This window comes from Leptopilina heterotoma, unplaced genomic scaffold, assembly GCF_015476425.1.
Source record: "Leptopilina heterotoma isolate Lh14 unplaced genomic scaffold, ASM1547642v1 Lhet_45, whole genome shotgun sequence".
Classification (NCBI taxonomy): Eukaryota; Metazoa; Arthropoda; class Insecta; order Hymenoptera; family Figitidae; genus Leptopilina; species Leptopilina heterotoma.
Window position 1 is genome coordinate 978,750 of NW_025111086.1, and position 23,787 is coordinate 1,002,536.

General features: G+C 23.3%; 1 protein-coding gene across 1 annotated transcript in view; it reads right to left on the reverse strand.

Moving 5' to 3' along the window:
• Window positions 1–23,787, reverse strand: part of LOC122507189 — a 36,421-nt gene that overhangs the window by 7,432 nt on the left and 5,202 nt on the right. The window contains exons 3-8 of the mRNA XM_043619781.1: window positions 13,582–13,828; window positions 11,485–11,684; window positions 10,969–11,172; window positions 9,113–9,340; window positions 5,608–6,071; window positions 4,073–4,825 (exon numbers count right to left, since the gene is read on the reverse strand). Of these exons, the coding sequence (XP_043475716.1) occupies window positions 4,073–4,825; window positions 5,608–6,071; window positions 9,113–9,340; window positions 10,969–11,172; window positions 11,485–11,684; window positions 13,582–13,828 (2,096 nt within the window). The remainder of the gene's footprint in view (window positions 1–4,072; window positions 4,826–5,607; window positions 6,072–9,112; window positions 9,341–10,968; window positions 11,173–11,484; window positions 11,685–13,581; window positions 13,829–23,787) is intronic.

Consider the following 23,787-nt stretch of genomic DNA (forward strand, 5'->3'; position numbering starts at 1 on the left):
AAAAGAGAAGAAAGAATGTTGAATTTTAAGAAAATCGGATTTTTGAATTTTTTCGAATTTTTGATAATTTAAGATTTTTTACCAAGGAATCGAGACTATTAAATAAGTAAAGTATTTTCCAAAAGCACAAAAATAATGAAGCTTAATCCCATGAAAGAGAAGAAAAAATGTTGAATTTTAAGAAAGTTGGATTTTTGAATTTTTTCGAATTTTTGATAATTTAAGATTTTTTACCAAAGAATCGAGACTATTAAATAAGTAAAGTATTTTCCAAAAGCACAAAAATAATGAAGCTAAATCCTATAAAAGAGAGGAAAAAATGTTGAATTTTAAGAAATTCGGATTTTTGAATTTTTTCGAAGTTTTGATAATTTTAGATTTTTTACCAAAGAGTCGAGACTATTAAATAAATAAAGTATTTTCCAAAAGCACAAAAATAATGAAGCTAAATCCCATAAAAGAGAGGAAAAAATGTTGAATTTTAAGAAATTCAGATTTTTGAATTTTTTCGAATTTTTGATAATTTTAGATTTTTTACCAAAGAGTCGAGACTATTAAATAAATAAAGTATTTTCCAAAAGCACAAAAATAATGAAGCTAAATCCCATAAAAGAGAGGAAAAAATGTTGAATTTTAAGAAAATCGAATTTTTGAATTTTTTCGAATTTTTGATAATTTTAGATTTTTTACCAAAGATTCGAGACTATTAAATAAGTAAAGTATTTTCCAAAAGCACAAAAATAATGAAGCTAAATCCCATAAAAGAGAGCTAAAAATGTTGAATTTTAAGAAAATCGAATTTTTGAATTTTTTCGAATTTTTGATAATTTTAGATTTTTTACCAAAGAATCGAGACTATTAAATAAGTAAAGTATTTTCCAAAAGCACAAAAATAATGAAGCTTAATCCCATAAAAGAGAAGAAAGAATGTTGAATTTTAAGAAAATCGGATTTTTGAATTTTTTCGAATTTTTGATAATTTAAGATTTTTTACCAAGGAATCGAGACTATTAAATAAGTAAAGTATTTTCCAAAAGCACAAAAATAATGAAGCTTAATCCCATGAAAGAGAAGAAAAAATGTTGAATTTTAAGAAAGTTGGATTTTTGAATTTTTTCGAATTTTTGATAATTTAAGATTTTTTACCAAAGAATCGAGACTATTAAATAAGTAAAGTATTTTCCAAAAGCACAAAAATAATGAAGCTAAATCCTATAAAAGAGAAGAAAAAATGTTGAATTTTAAGAAATTTGGATTTTTGAATTTTTTCGAATTTTTGATAATTTAAGATTTTTTACCAAGGAATCGAGACTATTAAATAAGTAAAGTATTTTTTAAAAGCACAAAAATAATGAAGCTTAATCCCATGAAAGAGAAGAAAAAATGTTGAATTTTAAGAAAGTTGGATTTTTGAATTTTTTCGAATTTTTGATAATTTAAGATTTTTTACCAAAGAATCGAGACTATTAAATAAGTAAAGTATTTTCCAAAAGCACAAAAATAATGAAGCTAAATCCCATAAAAGAGAGGAAAAAATGTTGAATATTAAGAAATTCGGATTTTTGAATTTTTTCGAATTTTTGATAATTTTAGATTTTTTACCAAAGAGTCGAGACTATTAAATAAATAAAGTATTTTCCAAAAGCACAAAAATAATGAAACTTAATCCCATTAAAGAGAAGAAAAAATGTTGAATTTTAAGAAATTTGGATTTTTGAATTTTTTCGAATTTTTGATAATTTAAGATTTTTTACCAAAGAATCGAGACTATTAAATAAGTAAAGTATTTTCCAAAAGCACAAAAATAATGAAGCTAAATCCCTTAAAAGAGAAGAAAAAATGTTGAATTTTAAGAAATTTGGATTTTTGAATTTTTTCGAATTTTTGATAATTTAAGATTTTTTACCAAAGAATCGAGACTATTAAATAAGTAAAGTATTTTCCAAAAGCACAAAATAATGAAGCTAAATCCCATAAAAGAGAGGAAAAAATGTTGAATTTTAAGAAATTCGGATTTTTTAATTTTTTCGAATTTTTGATAATTTTAGATTTTTTACCAAAGAGTCGAGACTATTAAATAAATAAAGTATTTTCCAAAAGCACAAAAATAATGAAGCTAAATCCCATAAAAGAGAAGAAAAAATGTTGAATTTTAAGGAATTTGGATTTTTGAATTTTTTCGAATTTTTGATAATTTAAGATTTTTTACCAAAGAATCGAGACTATTAAATAAGTAAAGTATTTTCCAAAAGCACAAAAATAATGAAGCTAAATCCCATAAAAGAGAGGAAAAAATGTTGAATTTTAAGAAATTCGGATTTTTGAATTTTTTCGAATTTTTGATAATTTAAGATTTTTTACCAAAGAATCGAGACTATTAAATAAGTAAAGTATTTTCCAAAAGCACAAAAATAATGAAGCTTAATCCCATTAAAGAGAAGAAAAAATGTTGAATTTTAAGAAATTTGGATTTTTGAATTTTTTCGAATTTTTGATAATTTAAGATTTTTTACCAAAGAATCGAGACTATTAAATAAGTAAAGTATTTTCCAAAAGCACAAAAATAATGAAGCTTAATCCCATTAAAGAGAAGAAAAAATGTTGAATTTTAAGGAATTTGGATTTTTGAATTTTTTCGAATTTTTGATAATTTAAGATTTTTTACCAAAGAATCGAGACTATTAAATAAGTAAAGTATTTTCCAAAAGCACAAAAATAATGAAGCTAAATCCCATAAAAGAGAGGAAAAAATGTTGAATTTTAAGAAATTCGGATTTTTGAATTTTTTCGAATTTTTGATAATTTAAGATTTTTTACCAAAGAATCGAGACTATTAAATAAGTAAAGTATTTTCCAAAAGCACAAAAATAATGAAGCTTAATCCCATTAAAGAGAAGAAAAAATGTTGAATTTTAAGAAAGTTGGATTTTTGAATTTTTTCGAATTTTTGATAATTTTAGATTTTTTACCAAAGAGTCGAGACTATTAAATAAGTAAAGTATTTTCCAAAAGCACAAAAATAATGAAGCTTAATCCCATTAAAGAGAAGAAAAAATGTTGAATTTTAAGAAATTTGGATTTTTGAATTTTTTCGAATTTTTGATAATTTAAGATTTTTTACCAAAGAATCGAGACTATTAAATAAGTAAAGTATTTTCCAAAAGCACAAAAATAATGAAGCTAAATCCCATAAAAGAGAGGAAAAAATGTTGAATTTTAAGAAATTCGGATTTTTTAATTTTTTCGAATTTTTGATAATTTTAGATTTTTTACCAAAGAGTCGAGACTATTAAATAAATAAAGTATTTTCCAAAAGCACAAAAATAATGAAGCTAAATCCCATAAAAGAGAGGAAAAAATGTTGAATTTTAAGAAATTCGGATTTTTGAATTTTTTCGAATTTTTGATAATTTTAGATTTTTTACCAAAGAGTCGAGACTATTAAATAAGTAAAGTATTTTCCAAAAGCACAAAAATAATGAAGCTAAATCCCATAAAAGAGAAGAAAAAATGTTGAATTTTAAGAAAGTTGGATTTTAGAATTTTTTCGAATTTTTGATAATTTAAGATTTTTTACCAAAGAGTCGAGACTATTAAATAAGTAAAGTATTTTCCAAAAGCACAAAAATAATGAAGCTTAATCCCATAAAAGAGAAGAAAGAATGTTGAATTTTAAGAAAATCGGATTTTTGAATTTTTTCGAATTTTTGATAATTTAAGATTTTTTACCAAGGAATCGAGACTATTAAATAAGTGAAGTATTTTCCAAAAGCACAAAAATAATGAAGCTTAATCCCATTAAAGAGAAGAAAAAATGTTGAATTTTAAGATTTATAAATTTTAATAAAATTCTTTGAAATAATTTAATTATTTTCAAAAAATTTAATAAAATTCTATGCATGAATGAAATAATTCCAGATTCGAATTCATAATAATTAGAATAATATTTTTAAAAATATCTCTAAAAAACTTATTCTCTAAATATTGAAATAATAAATCTAAATAAGTCTGAATTAGTAAAAGTTGGAACTTATTACAGCAAAAGTGAAACAAAATTTCTGCAAATAATTACCTGCACAAGTGCCGCCTTAATATTTTGCCTAGTCGATCGAGATTTTAAAATTGGTTCCGTTATCTCCGGCAGTTTCATCGATCTCGCCGTTTCTTTCTTCGTAACTTTCAACAATGGTTCCTGAATATCCAAAACAGTCTCCGTTGTTATCGGACTTTTTGTAGATTTTGTAATTGTCGTCTTGTGAATAAAATTTGGACTGGAAAAACCCCTTCCCGATTCAAATTCCAAATTTTCCAATGAATTTGAATCGCCACTATCGGTAATGTCAATGTAAGTCCAACGATTACTGTTTCTAGTTGTATCGGAATTTTCCACAATTATTTTTGTCTCTGAATTTGTATTTCTCGTGTTCTCTTTATTTATATCCAAGGGTTTTGGATTTTGATCCTTGGTGAATGGTCCCAAATTTTTTTGTAAACTTGTCCTCTCATTTGATAGTAATTCAACTGAGAGTGTTTCTTTTTTCTCCCAATTTTGATCTCTTGTGAATGGACCAATACCGCCTCCTTGTTTCTCCAGGGGGATTTTGTCGACAATTTGATCGTTGATAATTGTCACATTATCAGTTTCCGATTGAATAACGCACTCGCCTTGTTGTAGTCGCAAATAAACGGATTTACCCGACTCGAGAGTTAAACCACGTTTGCAAATTGATGTACTTTTGCCAAAACTATCGACAATTAATACCTTATCGATATTCCAGGTTATCAGGCCCGAGGAGATCCAACCATGGTACGCTGTGTATTTTATCTGAAAATTAATAATTTGATAGAATATTTTTTCTTTTCTTATTATTTTTACTTATTTTCAGACTTCGTACTCGATAATTAATTTTAAATTAATAGCAAAAAGGGGCTTTAAGACTGAAAAGGTAGTAAAAAAGTAGCTATCGAAACATTTGACGACTAAAAAAACTCGTTATAGATGATTAACAAAAATCCCAAAAAATTGATTTTATATTCATTAAAAATATTTACTCTTTTTCTTATCCTCCGCTAATAACTTCAATTCTAATTTTTTTGCAAAATTCAATTACTAACTAAATTTTAATTTAAAATTCCCTAAAAATACGATTATATTTCAAAATACTTCCTCTATGAGGAAGTAATAATTTTTAAAAGTAAAAAAAAATTCTTTAAATGCAAAGCCTTTGTGATGCTTTTCTATTTTTTTTTTCATTTTAATGTTTATTTTTACTTTATTTTTGGTTTCAATATCAATTTTTACTTTAGTTTCGAGATTAAAATCTATTTTTCCTTTAGTTTTGATTTTAATATTTTTTTTTTTTGCTTTACTTTTGATTTTAATATCTATTTTTGCTTTACTTTTGATTTTAACATCTATTTTTACTTTACTTTTGATTTTAATATTTATTTTTACTTTACTTTTGATTTCCTTAGCTATTTTTTCCTTATTTTTTATTTTAACGACTATTGATCTTTTTTTTACTTCGTTTCTTGATTATAATACAAATTTTTATTTTGTATTTTGTATTTTAGAATTGATTTTTGTTTTATTTTTGCAGAATTTACCTCGATGGCTTCGAGATTGGTGACAACAGGATGTGGGACCACAATTTTTTGCAGAATGGCACCAACGAGAAGTTCTTCGTCGTCCTTGCGGGTCATGGTGAAAGTCTCATTGAAAGATCCCTCACCAACAAGAGTGACTTTCAAATTTCCATAACTCTTCGTAGCTCTTTCGCTTCGACTATTGAAAACTTTGACTTGATATTGATTAGCGCAAAAGGGCTCTTCATCTCTCGTCATCAGATACAATTGCCCTCGTCCTGGCGATGAGTCACTGTAAAATCCCATATCACCGCAAGGACGACCTGAATTTTCCGGTCCACACGGAAAGCAATCACCTTTAATGAGACCATCATAGCCACGATGACAAGGAAACGCTGGAAATCTGCACTTTGGACTCACTGAGTCTGTGAAGAGTTTGTAGGCCCTTCGATGATTGCACAATGATCTCCCCTCAAGAGTGCTCGCTGAAAAAATTCATTTCCGTTAAAATATTATCATTTCAGGTGAGTTAATATAACGTGAAAAAATTAAAATTAAAATAACTAGCAAAAAGGATTAAAATAAAAATTAAGAATACACAGACAAATTAAAATTAAAATAGGGAACAAAAAGATTAGAAAAATAAATAACTCGAAGAGAAAATAAATAATAAAGAAATGAATAACAAAAAAATTAACTCGAAGAGAAAATAAATAATAAAGAGATTGAAATGAAAAAAAAAGATATGAGATGAAAGTGAATATTTTTTTTATATTGAAAACTGTTTGACAAAATCCAGTTTAAAGGAGAATGAGAATACATAAATCCTCTCGTGGTAAACTAGAGGGCTGAAATTAAAATCCACTGACAAGTGGTTTGAATTTGTTCTAAAGAAATTCAACCTACTTTCATCCAATCGAATAAATGGATCGTGTAGGAGGTAACGTGATCCTCCCAGGTCTCATTCAAGTCAAGAGACTAAGTGAAAAGGAGACGTTGCTTTCTAATCAATGATCATATGACACATACATGTCATTCGTCGTATTATTGAAATACTCTCAAAAGAAATTCTCAACCAAGAAAGTGAACTTTCATGATTCTGATTAGAATAACTGCTTTTCAAATCTCACATAAATATTTGCATATTATTTCTTTTTGCAATCGTCTCCATTCCTATTTTTCATTAATTACCTTCTTTTTTTTTAATTACATTCTCTTTTTTTTATTAATTACATATTTTCTCTTTATCGGTGGCAATTTTTAATTATTGAGGAGAAAAAGTGAATTAGAAACTTTTTGTACTATTGAGCTAAATATGAACATAATTACTATTAATGTTCTCAGAAAATTTTGATAAAATTCTTTAAAAGAATTCAATTATTTTCAGTATCATATTTTAATTAAATTCCACGAATGAAAATTATTTAAGAATTTAAATTGTCTTTGAAATCTCTTTCGTAACAATTAAATTTGTATTTTTACAAATTTAATTATTCGTTTTTTATTATTTTTATAAACCATAACATATAATAAATACTTCGGAAGAATTTTAATTTTCTTCGTTAGAATTCAATTATTTTCATAAATAATAAAATTCTTCACAGGAATTCAATTATTTCTAAATTTTTATACAATTTTAATTTTAATAAAATTATTTAAAAGAATTCAATTATTTTCAAAAATTTTGATATAAGTTCTTCGGAAGAATTTATTTATTTTCAGTTTCAGCACAATTTTAAAATTTTAATAAAATTCCTCATAAGTGTTTAAATTTATATTTTTAAAAATTTAATTATTCTTTCTTTATTATTTTTATCAACGATAAAATTCTTCGCAAGAATTCATTTATTTTGATAAAATAATAAAATTCTTCCAGGAAGTTAATTTTTTTTATAAATAATAAAATTCTTCCAAGAAGTCAATTTTTTATAAATAATACATTTTTTCGCAAATATTTAAATATTTTCAATACAATTTAAATAAAATTTCTCCAAAGAATTCAATTATTTTTACAAAGTTTTATAAAATTCTTCGAAAGAATTCAATTATTTTCATAAATAATAAAATTGTTTGCAAGAATTCAATGATTTTCATAAACAAAAAAATTCTTCTCAGGAATTCAATGATTTTCAAAATTTGTAATGAAATTCGTCACAAGAATTCAATTATTTTTATAAATAATAAAATTCTTCAAAGTAATTTAATTATTTTTAAAAAGTTTTATAAAATTCTTTGAAAGAATTCAATTCTTTTCAAAGTTTTTAATACAATTCTTTATAAAAATTCATTTATTTTGAATAAAATTTTTACTAAGTTTCTCAAAAGAATTTTAATTTTCTTCGTTAGAGTTCAATTATTTACATAAATAATAAAATTCTTCGCAAAAATTGAATTATTTGCATATGTTATAAAATTCTTCTGAGGAATTCAATTATTTTGAGGACATTCTTTTTTGATAATTTCTTCTTTTTAAGTATTTTGAATTTAAAAATTAATAAAATTGAAATTCAATGTTTTCAGGATTAAATTTTTTTTACATTGCTTTTTGTAATTTTTGTAATTTTTAAAAATTTTGAAGTTGAAATAATTAAATTCTTTTATAGAATTGTATATGAAAATATTCGAAAATAAATAAATAATTGAATTGCTGCCAAGAATTTTATAAAAATATTCGAAAATAATTGAATTCTTGAAAAGAAAATTTAAATTCCTTCCAGAAATTTAGTTAAAATTATATTGAAAATAATTGAATTCTTATTGAAAATTTTATAAAACTTTTTAAAAATAATTGAATTTCTTTGAAGAATTTTATAACTTATTAAAATAATTGAATTCTTGCAACAAATTTGTTTTGAAAATTTAAAAATAATGGAATTCCTGAGAAGAATTTTTGTTTGTTTAAATAATTGAATCCCTGTGAAGAATCTTATTTAAAATATTTTTAAATAATTGTATTTTCACAAAAAAATTTATTATTTGGGAAAATAATTGAATCTTTAAGAAGAATTGTATAAAAATTGTAAATAATTGAATTCTTTTAAAAAATTACATCAAAGTTTTTGAAAATAATTGAATTCTTTCGAATAATTTTATAAAACTTTTTAAAAATAATTGAATTTCTTTAACGAATTTTATAACTTATGAAAATAATTGAAATCTTGCAAAAAATAATTGTAATACATTTCTTGTAAAATAATACAATTGTATTTCTGCGAGAAATATTATTACAATTCTTAAAAAAATAATTAAATTCTTTTGAAAAATTTTATTAAAATCTTTAAAAATAATTGAATTCTCCCTTTTTTTGTTTAGACAAATTTACTTAAAATTGTATTAAAAAAATTCAATTCTTATTATATAGAATTTTATTGAAATTTATAAAAAATAATTGAATTCTCACAAGAATTTTTTTTAGGAAATAATTGCATTAAAAGTAACTAAATTTCAGCGAAGAATTTTATTAAAATTTTTTGAGTAAAAGTAATGAATTTTTTGCTTCGAATTTTGTTTTTAGCAAAATACATACACCAAATGATGTCAGTCACAGCGCCTAGGAAAATATTCGAGCAGCCACTTTGCATTCGACCACCGTTGGGATAAAAATCGACGTCACCCATCGGTTGCCAGGAACCTAGACCTCCAAGAAGTAACTGTTCTCCATTGCTGTGAATAACGTCCACAAATTGGGCGTCATTCTCGTCTAATCTTGCCCGAGGGTCCTGAGATTCGAATAGTGGTCCAGCAGGATCCAAACCTGCAAAATTTTACCAATTTTAATTTTTTGTTCCTTCCTCAATTAAAAGGTAATATTAAAAATGGAAAATAGAGATTAGCGAAATATTTATCCAAAAATAATAATTTTTTTTTTATTTTATCACCTGGTCGTTTTAATTAACATATTTTATTATTTATTTATTTTTATTATTATTTTTATTTATTTTCCATTATTATTTTTGTTTCCTCTTGGAGGAAACATCGTAATACGAAAATTTTTCAAATTCGATTTTTTCTTCTCATTATTATCATTTATTCTTCTTTATTTATTATTATTTATTTTATTATTTATTATATTTATTTATTTATTAATATTTGATTCAAGAAATCTTTAGAAAAAAAAATTCTAGTCAAAATTCATAAGAGTAATAACTGTAATAAATTCAATACAAAAGTGTTATTTGCGTCTCAAATAATCTAATGATATTCATTTTGTCAGCAGTTGAGTTGGTTTATTCTTCGCAAAGGCAGTGAAAACTCTAATTATAATGCAAGCAATACGATTGCAAATATGTGCGTTATAATGACCAGCGAAGCGTCACACACACAAATAGGAGGTCAGAAAATGGAATGCCGTTTCACATAAGTTCAATTACTGAGGTGTGAACGTAATATCTGGATTACGTTTTCATCTGGCCTTGCAATTATTGCCATTCTCTAATTTTCTCCAATTTCAAGTAAGCGAACAAAGACAAATTCATTAAAAATATTCTCCCCAGTAAACCCAATCTTCTCGAAAGATGAAATATTCCTTTCTTTAAATTAACATATCCTTTGGAATAAATCGAAGACATTTCGATTTTTCCGTTTTTAATTTTTCTATTTTTTGAGTTAGAAGAATTTATTTTTGAGGATAGAAGAATTTATTTTTGGGAATGGAAGAATACATTTTGGAAAAGAGGAAAATATATTTTTGAAAATAGAAGAATATATTTTTGAAAATAATCTTCTAAAGATGATTTTCGAAAAAAGAATTCTTTTTGAAAATAATCTTCTAAAGAAAATAGAAAAAAGACGAAAAGAATTTTTTTTTGAGAAAGACAAGAGTTGATTCTTTCTTATAGGTGAAGAGATGAAATTGAAATGCCAATTATTTCAACGATTGTTTGTTTAGCGAAAAAAAATATATTTATACAACTTTCTTCTAGAAACTCTTTATTAGATCCTTCCGAATAAATTGAACTTTCCTGGGGACAGTATATCTAGCTATTAAAAAATCCATAAAGGCCTTTGCAAACTTTTAATTAAACATTTAGAAAGTAAAAGAGGCGCAACCATCGCTGAAATTAAAGATTTAATTCAAATATTGTCATTAGTAGAAACATGTGAGAATATTTATTGTTGGAGGGAAATAAATATCTTCTAATGGTTTGAGTGAGAAAATTCAATTTTAAAGATTAAGAAAGAAAGTTAATTTATTTTTTTTTCTGGATTCTAATGAAAATATTTCTTCTAATTCCAATAAATTTCTTCTAATTCTAATGAATATTTTCTTTCAAATTCTAATAAATTTTTTTTTCTTCTAATTCTAATGAATATTTTTTTTCAAATTCTAATAAATTTTTTTTTTTTAAATAAAAAATTGATTGTATTGATTGATATTTGTACCTGATATTCTAGAAACATTTCCTAATTCCGCACCGGCGAATCCAGCGACATGAGCTCCAAGACTAAATCCAATTAGATGAAGTTTATGCAAAGGCACATCCAAACTTCGAACTAGTTTCGCCAATTGTCGACCCACTAATCTCGTATTTGCCGCTGCTCTCACGTAATTTGGAATCGTACTTCCAGGCGACCAGTCGACACAAACTGTTTTAAAGAACGTAAGTCGCAAAATTATTATTTCAAAATAAGAAGAATTTAAATATTTAAAGTATCAAGAAATTAATTTGAATTATTATATAATTTAAAAATAAAACGTTGAGATCGAAATTTCCAATTCGAATCGAAATCGAATCAAAAATAATTAAATATTAAATAGAAATTAAAAAATAAAATCCTTAAATGCCATTTTTTGTAATTATTTTTCGAAGTTTGAAATTATATTTTAAAAAATATGATTTCAACTTGAAATTCAAGTTTTTGTTTGTTGGACTTTTCGATCGGTCTCTTTGAACTTACCAACATTACAATCTTGAACTTGCATCAAAGCAGCTCTCATTTCATAAACCCAAATATGCTCGCAGTCAGATCCAAAACCATGTACAAGGACTTTAGTTGGTAAATCTACATCTATGGCATGACGAATTTTTTCACTTATGTCTTCTGCTGAAACCTCCATTGGAATTGATCTTCCTTTCCTGCTACCATAAACGAAAAATCTGAAAAAGAACAAAATATATTGAATTTAATTTTTCTCTCTTACTTCTTCAATCAATTTTCGTCTCTGTTCGAAAAATTAAGAAGTATTTAAATATTTTAAAATAATAATTTAAGTTTTGATTCAATTTATTCATAAATATTCAATTATTCAAATTCTTCAATTATTCAATTATAAAAAAAAATTTGGATAAAAATCTAGGCAAAAATTTCATTAGTTTCATAAATTAATAAAATATTCCAAGCAATTCAATTATTTAAATTACAATTTTTTTTACAAAGAATTGAATATTTAAAGAAAAATTTATTTAATTCATTGTAAGAATTAAAATTATTTTCGAAAATTTTAATAAATTCTTAGCAAGAATTTAATTATTTTCGAAAATTTTAATAAATTTTTAGCAAGAATTCAATTATTTTTCATCGCAGAATTTTCATTATTTTTAATACAATTTCAAATGAAATCAAAATTTTCTTCCAAAAATATTGATAAAATTCTTCTCGGAAATTCAATTATTTTCAAAAGTTGTAATAAAATTCTTCGCAGAAAATCATTTATTTTCAGAACTAATAAAATTCTTTGGTGAAGTGCAATTATTTTCACAAATAATACAATATTTACGGAAATTCAATTATTTGAAAAATATTCAATAAGATTCTTCACAAAAATTCAATTATTTTCAAAAAAAAAATATAATTCTTCTCAGGAATTCAATTATTTTTAAATTTTTAATAAAATTCGGTTCAAGATTACAATTATTTTCATAAAAAATAAAACTCATCGCAGGATTTCAATTATTTTCAATAGAATTTGAAATGAAATAAAAATCAATAAATTTTTTTTCCAAAATATTAATAACCAGCTTCTTAGAAATTCAATTACTTTTTAAAAGTTTTAATAAAATTCTTCGCAAAAATTTATTTATTTTCAGAACTAATAAAATTCTTTGCTGAAGTTCAATTATTTTTACAAATAATAAAAATTTTACGGAAATTCAATTATTAATAACAAATTTAATAAAATCCTTCACAAGAATTCAATTATTTTCATAAATAATATAACTTATTGCAGGATTTCAATTATTTTCAAAAAAATTCTAATGAAATCCTTGAAAAGTACAATAAGTCTTCAAAATTTTATTAAAATTCTTCGAAAGAATTGAATTATTAAAAAAAAAAATTTATTTTATTTGTTTATTACTATTAAATAATTATTTTCTAAACTTGTAGATAATGATATTCTTCGTACCAATCCAATTATTTTAAAAAATTTTGATAAAGTTTTATAAAGAATTTAATTTTAAGAAAAATATTCAATTATTGAATAAATTATTTATTTTTGTATTTAAATAATTGAATTTCAGATAGTAATTGAATATTCGAAGTGTTATGTTGTTAATTATTATAAATAATAAATAATTAAATTTTAAAAGATTTTTAAATAGAAATCTTTGAAAATTTTAATTTTTATAAAACTAATATTTAAATTTTTATTTTTAAACAAAAGGATTAAAATTTTGAATAATTTTATTTAAACAATTTAAAAAAAAATGTGATCAAATTTCGATAAAATTACATTTATAATTTTTAGAAAAAAAATTAAATTTCGATAAGCCTTTAAATTGAAATCATTTGAAATATTTTAATTCCCGTGAATAAATAAATAGGTATTTAAATATTTATTTAAAAAATAATTATTCTATTTTTGAATGTAATTTAATTTGAAAATTACTTTTTTACTACTTTTTTCAATCTTAAACCTTCATTTTGATAGTTTTATAAAATTAATTATCGATTACGAAGCCTGAATTATAGAGAAAAAAAAATAGATTTTCAAAATGTATTTTGGTAATTTTCGATTTTTCGAAAAAAAAATGAAAAAATTTCTTGAGAAATAACCTGGTGCCAACATCCTTGGGAGGTGATGGTAGCATTTCCAAATAACTGAAAGGTCCAGTATCTTCAAAGCATCCAACTCCATCATAGCAAACACTGGACACTTCTCTTTTATTACGATGAGAACTTTTTTTATGATTTTCCCATTCCTTCATTGACTGAACCACCGATTGGAATATGAGTAGATCATTTTGTTCGTCAATTGATTCTATAATTTGTTTCGGCAAACTTTGAGCCTCGACTCGATCTCCTGAAAGAAAAATAATTTTTTTCAAAAGACATTCAATATTTCTCAATTTTTTTTTCCTTTTCAGAAAAAAAAGTCAAGGATAATATTTAAATTTGAATTTAAATATTAATCTAAGGTTGAAAATTAGAATTTCAAATTTTTGGAGAATTCTGAATGTTACAATTCAATTTTGAAAATTGAATTGAAAATTTAATTTTACGCACTTTTTTTCTTTTCGAAAAAAATTTGTTTCGAATTATTATTTAGAATATCAACTTCTTTTTTACTATCTTAGAAATGCAAATTAAAAATCGATTGATTGACAAAAGTTGGCAATAATAATGGTACATAAAAATAAATTGTAGATGACATCTTTTCCTGAATATTTTTTTGCTATCAAGGAGAATCTTTTCCGCTTGATCAATGAAAGCGAAATAATAAAAACAAGCCAAGCTTACATGAATTTTCCGGTCAATGAATTTATACAATAAATGATTTCGTTTTGAAATTTTATAACTCGTCGGAATCTTCTTCATACTTATTTTTAAACTTTGCGTTTCTTCAATAAAAAAAAAGAAAAGAAAAAAATTGACAAGAAATGAATGACAGGAAAAAGGAGCAATTTTTTTCCTTTCATCAAATTGTATATCTTTTACTTATATTGAGAAACTCTTTACTTCATTTTTTATCAAAGTTTGCTTAAACGAGTCGATTGTAAAAAAGATTCTTAAGTCGAACTCTATTCAAGGCACCAATTATCCACGGTTTTTGTTCCTTTTTTTTAAATTTTATGTCTAGAAAATATATTCCTTTTTCAAAAGTTGTATACGTTCTGGAATTTTTTTCTTTTTTGAAAGAAAAAATCTCTCATTTAGAAACTGATTTTTTTTTGTGATAAATACTGTCTACAGAATTTTTTGTGTAAATTAATTTTGTATAGAATTTTTATAGAAGTTTTTGGATTTTTTTGAAATTTTGTTTATTAATTAATTTTATTACTTTTTTTAAAAATTATTTTTTATTTTTTAATTAATTTTTTTATTTTAATTAATTTAACTTTTCTGTATTGATTCACCGTGACCAATTAACAAACTAAGAATTTGATCGAATAGGAAATTTTCCAAATCAATCTTGATTCTAATTTTCTAAATTAAATTTCAATCATCGAATATATTCGTCTTAATTTGCAAAGTGAGAAAAATTAATTGCTTCCTGAACAATTTTATTTATTTATACATTTAAAACCTAAATTCCTTTCACTTTTAGAATTGAAAAAAAAAAATAATCACATGAGGCATAAAATACAGAAAAAAAACTACTGCGCCCAATGTGTGCAATATTAATTTATTAGAAAGTGGAAAAATTAGTCGACAAGACTATAATATATTTCTTCGTTTAACGACCCTTTTGATTTGATATCATTAAAATTTTTATCGCAAATATAAAGTGATCATGTGCCTCTCTTTTTTTTTTTGCTTCATATGAAAGAAGTTTCGTTTAGCATGACAAAGTAGTTTTGATTACTGGCCGTGAAATCGTAATTCCACATGCTGTAAACGTAATATTTTATTTTTTCCTACTTTACATTTCATACCCGATAATCAAATTTTGAAAAAGAAATTTTCATTACTTGAATTTTTTTTTAAATTATCTACTCCGTAAAATTCTCTCTGTTGGAGTCAGAAAAGATTTTTTTTCTGGGAAAAATCGAATTTTTTGAATAATTTTACTAATTAAATATTTAATTTAATTAATTATTAATTTCTTTTTTATTTTTCAGACGGAAAAATTCTTTGCTGCAAAAATAATAATCGGGAGAAAAACGGTGTATTGGATAGAAATCATTGTACCGAATCATGGATTGAAAATGAAAAAGAATTCCCTCATTTCTGTTTGGATGGTAACATGGTCAGTACTTAAAGAAGTAAAAGAAGAAGAAGAAGAAGAAGAAAAAAAAAGTAAAGGAAGTAAATTTAGGTTCGAGGGAGAAAGAAAGAGAGGTCACCAGAAAGTCAGGTAAGATGTATTCTATATAGTTGGTATTATAACGGTATAAATGAAGAGACTACAATACAAGTCACGCGGTCTCGAGAGAATATAAAGGGTAACCATTTCTTTGCAACGGTATTGGACACTTTTATTTCATAAATAAAATGCGAAACGAGGATGACAACATAATATATGTGTTACGCAAAATTATCCACGCTGGAATGATTCAGAAAGGAGCTTTCCGATTACTACTTCAATTCACCTAATGTTTATTTAATTTCAATCAGTAGAAACTTCATTAAAATTCAGTTCTGGAAACAAATTTCGCGCCTTTCAAAAAAAAAGAAAAAAAATTATTTAATGGAAATATTAAAAATTGACTCACGGATTTTCTTCTTTAGGGAATATTAATTATTTCCGCAAAAATAGATAACAAGGGAGGAAATATTTTTTCGAGAAAGAAAAATTTAGGGGAAGAAAGAAAGAAATTTCAATCCGAATTCTGAGTTCCTTTTTTCAATAAAATAGGAATTCAATTCAATTAAATAAGACTTTCAAGTCAAGTAAATAAAAAAATTAATACAGAAAAAAATAATTAAAATAGAAAATATTTTTCCGAGAAATAAAAATTTAATCGGTACCAAGAATAGAAAAATTCAAATTCGAATTTACTTTCGTCAATGACAAAATATTAATTACTATACAGAAAAAAATAATTAAAATAGAAAATATTTTTCCGAGAAATAAAAATTTAATCGGTACCAAGAGTAGAAAAATTTAAATTCTAATTTACTTTCGTCAATGACAAAATATTAATTACTACAGAAAAAGAATATTATAAAATAAATATTGTATCGATAAATAAAATTTTAATTGGTACCAAGAAGAAAAAGGTTTAAATTCCAAATCTAATTTACACTTTTCAATTAAATGACAAAAAAACGAAATTACTAGGTAAAAAAAATAATTGCAATAAAAAATACTTTTCCGAAAAATAAATTTTTTTACAAGCACCGCCAAATAGAAAAAAAATTGTAATTCAAATTCAAATTCAAATTTATTTTCTTCAATTAAATAGGAAACAAAAAATAAATTACTATACAGAAAAAAATAATTAAAATAGAAAATATTTTTCCGAGAAAGAAAAATTTAATCGGTACCAAGAATAGAAAAATTCAAATTCTAATTTACTTTCGTCAATTAAATTTCCAAATCTAATTTACACTTTTCAATTAAATGACAAAAAAACGAAATTACTACAGAAAAAAAATAATTGAAATAAAAAATACTTTTTCGAAAAATAAAATTTTTTACAAGTACCACTTTTTTGAATTAAATGACAGAAAATAAGGAAAAATAGAATAAAGCATTAGATAAATTAAATTATAAATTGTAAATAATAAAGAATAAAAGAAAAATTTTACTAGATGCTAAGAAGAAAAAAATTTGAATTCAAATTCAAATTTTCTTTTTCTTTTTCTTAATTTAATGACAAAAAAAAGTTTTATGTCTCGCTATTACGTTTCTCACATACCAAGAATAATATTTAAGTTTCGAAACATTTAATTAACGTATAAATCGTTTATAAGTGCACGCACGTCTCTATGAGTTGTATACAATACTTTAAATCAAATTGAAATTAAAAATAATAATTTTCACTACCGGTCGTGGACATGAGATCATTTATAATCCTAATAAAATGTCTAAATAAACAAATTATTTATTTGAAATAAATTATCTATGAATTGAATTATTTTTCCAAACTGAAAAGTAAAATTCTTAAAGTTAAAAAATTCAAAACTTTAGAAAGACAATTTTTTTTTTAGATAAAATAATAGAAATCTATTTTTTAAATTAATTATTTTATTTTAGAAAAATATTCTATTTACAAGGAAGGAAACATTTATTTGAAAAAATTAGATCTCTTGAATTATTTTTCCAAATGGAAAGTAAAATCGAAAATATAAACGATTTAATTTTTGTTAGATAAAAAATTAAAATTCGGGTTATTTTTCAAATAAAATAAAAAATATTCTATTTATACAGAGAAGTAAAAATTAATATTTAAAAATTATTAAAAATTATTCTAGTTATAGAGCTCAGAAAAAATTTAGTTAATAAAAATCTACTCCTGAATTATTTTTGCAAACGGAAAATAAAATTCTTAAAAAAAATCGAAAATACAATTTTACAATCGAAAAAAACAATTTTTTGTACGTAAAGAAATTTAAATTCTGTTTATTCATAAAATAATATTTAAAAAATATTCTATTTATAGAGAAGGAAAAATTTACTTGGAAAATATTATCTACTGAATTATTTTTTCAAACGGAAATTAAAATCATTATTAAAAAAAATCGAAAATATAAAGACTCAATTTTTTTGTATATAAAAAATTAAAATCCCGTTTATTTTTAAAAGAAAATAAAAAAAATTCCATTTCTACAGAAAGAAAAATTAACATTTGAAAAATTATTTTTAAACAAATATTCTATTTATAGGAAAAGTCAAAATTTATTTGAAAAAATTATCTCCTCCTGAATTATTTTTCTAAACGGAAAATAAAATTTTTGTAAAAGAAATTTTGTCTTTTTTCTACTTTTTTCGACATAAAAATTTTAAATCCCGTTTATTTTTTTACATTTTCGATTTTTTTTTAAATTTTATTTTCCGTTTGCAAAAATAATTCAGGAGTAGATTTTTTAATTAAATTTTCGATGCTCTATAACTAGAATAATTTTTAATAAATAAAATAAAAATAATATTCTATTCACGCGTAAAGCAAAAATTTATTTGGAAAAAATTATTTTTCCAAACGGAGAATAAAATCTTTATTTAAAAAAATAGAAAAAAGCCAAAATTTCTTCTACAAAAGTTTTAATTTCTCTTTAAATAAAAATTTCGTTCATTTTTAAAGTAAAACAAAAAAAATGTTATATTTATACAAAAGCAAAAAAAAAAAAAATTATAATATTTAGAAAAATTAAATAAATTCACAAGAACAATTTTTTCCCGTAAAACAATAAGTTATTGTTTTGATACACGAGTTTAAAAATAAACAAGTCAGAAAATTATGCATATATTTCTAATTATAATAAATAAATATTTCACAATGTCTTCCTCTTTTTCATTCAAGTCTACTTTCCAAAGTGGAATCCCATTAAAATATATACAGTGTACACACATTTTCCCATAAAGTATTATAGATGATCTCATGACTATTAACTTAGGATCTAGTGTCTGATAAGAGATAGTATAAATGAATGTAGGTTTTGAGAGTGCTTTTAAAATGCATAAATTTGCAAAAGTAGGTCCTTATTAAAATGAATTTTTGTTGTTTTTCATTCTTTTTTCCTCAAAAAAAAATTTTCATTCTTCTCATGCATCACTGATAGAGTGTTATGATAAAGCGAAGAAATTACTTCCTCTTTTTCTCCTATTTATAGAGAAAAGGTCATTAAAGACGGAATATTTTATGAATTTAAAATTATCAAAATAGAAAGACGATTGAGAGAGAAAGAGAGATAAGGGACGAAAAAAAGTGAAAAATTGGGTGATGACACGGTTTCCATGAGTGTGAAAAGGTTGTTGAACTCGGTGAGCAACAATTCTCGTGTAAAACATACACGCGGGATTTCTTTTGGTGAAAAAGTACTCTCGAGACATTTGAAGAATTGCTCGTAATTTTATATATATCCATTTTTGTATTTATCCTTGCGTAATTAACTATTGTCGGTGCTGGAAAAATGACCGTTACTAGAGACACTGAAAGAAAAAAAAAGAGATATTATCTTTTGTCTCCTGGGAGCGACAGTAATTTAGTTACTAAACCATAAGTAAAATTAACACCTTTGTGTAGAGGACCAATTTTTTTTTGTTAAACAATTTTTATTCTTTTCCCCTTAATTGATAATTTCGTATTTCTTAAAAAAGATACGGAACGAAAATAAGAGGAAAAAAAATATTTGGTATTTTTTTGTAAAGTTATCATTATGAAAAAGTTTGTAAAATGTGACACGAGTTTCTTAGATAGTGAATTATTTTCATTTCTTTATTGCACGAAAATTGACAATTGAAAATTCTTCAAATTACGTAAATCAAATTTCTTTTTCAATTTCTTTTTCCACTTTTTTTTTTGCTTTTCGTTCATTTTTTCTATTAAATCATGAAAATTTTTTAAATTAGCTACAATTACAAAAATTGAATTTCAGTTCGAACATTATATTTGCTTTTAATTTAATTTATAGTCAAGGATCATAAATATATCGCGATTATTTCTATTTATTAACTTCAATGTTGACTTTTTAAAGCTATAAAATTAAAAAAAAGAAAAAAAGAAAAAAAATGATTGATGTTCGTTCTCGATAAATGTAGAGGTGAGAAAATTTCCCAAGCGATCATCTCCAACTGACCCTGGCTTTCATACTTTATAACGATAATCAAACTGACCTCGCTTAGCACTTTAAAAAACTCCCATAGTTCGTCCGTTAGAAATTCTGCTTTTTTCTCCTTCTCAATCCATTAAATCCTATATTCAATTTTATAAGCACGAATTAATTCCCCCCATTATATGGGAAAATATTTTTTTGAAAAAAATATAAGAAAAATGTATTTTCTATTTAGTGATACAATAAAAAATATATAATACTTTTAGATTTAGCAATATAACTTCAATTCTAAATTTTTCTAAAATTCAATTATTCCATTTGAATTTTTAAATAAAATTATTCAAAATCAAAATTTTAATAATTCTTTTCGGAAAATGATAAATTAAGCATTTTATTTATTTTAAGAATAATTGAATTCTTTCGAATTATTTTATTAATTTTTTCTAAATACTTGAATTTTTTTTGAGAATTTTTATTAATATATAGTAGATATTAAGAATAATTGAATTCCGGAGAAGAATTTTATTATTTGTGAAAATAATTTTGAATTCTTGCGACAAATTTTCTCAAAACTTTGGAAAATAATTGAATTGTTTCAAGAAATTGTATTACAATTTTCGAGAATAATTTTTTTATTTCAACTATTAGCGAAATTAAAGTAGTGCAAATTCTCATAAAAAAAAAGAAAAAAGCAGCTTTTAGTAATATTATAAAAGTACAGGAAAAAGTATACAAAAAAGGAGAAAAGTGCAAAAAAGAAAAAAAAAGTGAAAAGAAAAAGAAAGGATAAAAATTATTTTTTTAGGAAACGATTAAAATTCTAATTAAGATAGTTAACTGTAAAAGTTAAAAGCAAGAATTCAGAAAGTGCGAAAGTTATTTTACAATGTTTTGCAATTGTCGAAAAGAAATCTTTTTCATCGATTATTGTCCTATACTCGCGCGGTGTTACTTTCATTGACGTCTAATAAGTATTCATTTTATGAATGTTTTACTTCATACCAGTTAATGGAATTTGAAAAAATTTTCAATAGGCCTCGCACCTATAGAGCGGGGATAATTAGCAATTGCTTTCAAATAGCTACTGTACATTCAAATATAAAATACAAACAATTCTTTATGGTTCACAATATGAGAAAAAACAAAAAATCGCGAAGAATATTACTTTTCCTCCTTTAAAACACGCATTTTTCTTCGCGACTAAATGAGAGAAAAAAAAAATTATTTATCGAACTCTCAAAAGAAATAACAGGAGAAAGTATAAAATATCTTAATCGCAATAAATTAGAAATTCCCGAGAATTAATTTTTTTCGAAAAATTTCTTTTTTTTATCCAAAAAATTTAAAGTTAAATAAATTTTGTTTAATTTAAATATTTAAATTCAATTTAATAAAAATTCTATTCTACGAAGATTTTTTTCTTCTGTTAATGAATAATTTTTGAGGGAAAATATTTACATTGACATTCGATTCTAACAGAAAAAAAAATTAAGTAAAATTTTCCAAGTTTTGCGGTAAAATTTTTTTCGTGTGGGGAAATAAAGGCAAAATATGTGTGTAAAACTTGTTGGAGAAAGTCTTTGCGACAAATTAGAAATCCTGAAGGAACCGGCCATCGTTCTGTAACTTAGTTGGAAATCACGTTAGTTATCTCAAAAAAAAAGGAAGAAGAAGAAAAAGAAGAAAAAAAATTGTTTCACTATTATAGCATTCGTTTGACTCTAACTTGATGAACTTGTACCTGAATTCTTGTTCTTTCTAATCGATAGATATTTATTGCTGTCGTTTGGCTTTAGAGAAATTCAAGAGCACGTTGTTGTGATTACTATAATCAAATTAAATTACCAGAGCGAACGGAAAGTACACAAATGTGTTAATAAAATTTGTAAATGAGAAACATCTTCAAAATTAAATTTACGATTGAAATATTTTGTAAACAATCTCTTTCTTTCTCTCTTGTAGAAATAATTATTTTTCTTAGTTTCGATTCTAATTTGACTGTAATTTGATTCTGTTTTAATTTTTTTAATTTATTTTAATTCTAATTCGATTAGATTCAATTTTTATTCTAATTTGATTTTAGTTTTATTCTAATTTGACTTTATTTGGATTTTAATTCGATTCGATTTTTATTCTAATTTGTCTTTATTTGGATTTTAATTCAATTCGATTTTTATTATATTTTGATTCTAGTTTAATTTTAATTCGATTCGATTCAATTTTGGTTGTAATTCGATTCTATTCAATTTTTAGTTTATTTTGATTCTGATTCGATTTTTATTCTCCTTTGATTTTATTTTGGTTCTAATTCAATTCGATTTTTATTCTACTTTGATTTTAATTCAATTCGATTTTTATTTTATTTTGATTCTATTTTGGTTCTGATTCTGATTCGATTTTTATTCTCCTTTGATTTTATTTTGGTTCTAATTCAATTCGATTTTTATTTTACTTTGATTCTAATTCAATTCGATTTTTATTCCATTTCGAGTCGATTTTTATTCTACTTTGATTCTATTTTTGATTCTATATTTTAATTCGATTTGATTTTTATTCTATTTTGACTATATTTTTGTTCTATTTTGGATCTAATTAAATTCGATTTTTATTCTATTTTGATTCTAATTCGATTTAAATTTGATTCTATTTTTATTCTAATTTGACTCTATTTTGATTCTATTTTTATTCAATTTTTTATTCTATTGTGATTTTAATTCGATTCTAATTTGATTCTAATTTAATTCTAATCTATTTCTAATTAATACGAATCCTTAATTTTATCATTCCTCAAAATCTAGATCTAAATTTTCTCGAAAAATTTTTTCACCTCTTACAATAATTTTTTCTTTTGTTTTCTTTTCTTTCGGAAAGTCTTTCATTTCTTCAAATTCATAAAAAATTCCAATTAATTTAAATACACAATTTTTAGAGATCATAATTCTTTTAAAATCATTTCCTTGCTTTTTTTCTGCTTCTTTTTTTCTCTAGTGTTATAAAATAGTTCTTGCCCCAATTACAAAAGAGAGTGCCTATGAAACTGGAGATTGATGACCCATTTGTCATCGAAATGAAACATAAGAAAAGATTTCTATGTATATATAGATATTTTATAATCAGACATGAAATGCAACACGATGACCTCAATCAAGATAAAATATTAATTCAAGTTCCGTCATATTCATTAAACTATCGGTGTTGGAAATTTTTTGAGAAAATGATTATAAGGAAACCGTTAAATTAAATATTTTGTATATAAATGTATGTAAGATTTGTAATTAATTTTTTGGTTTGATATTAAATTCGATAGTAACTAATTTGTATAAATAAAATGACATGGCGGATTTTAAATGGTACAGTTAAATATTACATTTGAATAATTATTGATAATTAAAAATGTTTTTTTTTTAATTTTCCAAAAGATAAATGAACCGTTAAATTGTAAAGTAGTAATAAATTTAATGCTGGTAGTGGGTTTGGTTTAATGAAAATAGAAAAATTGATAAGAAATATATATGTTAATGTAAAAATGCAAAAACATGACATACTTTCAAATAGTAGAATTCTACTAATATTTAAGACTGAAAGAATTCGATTTGATTTGAG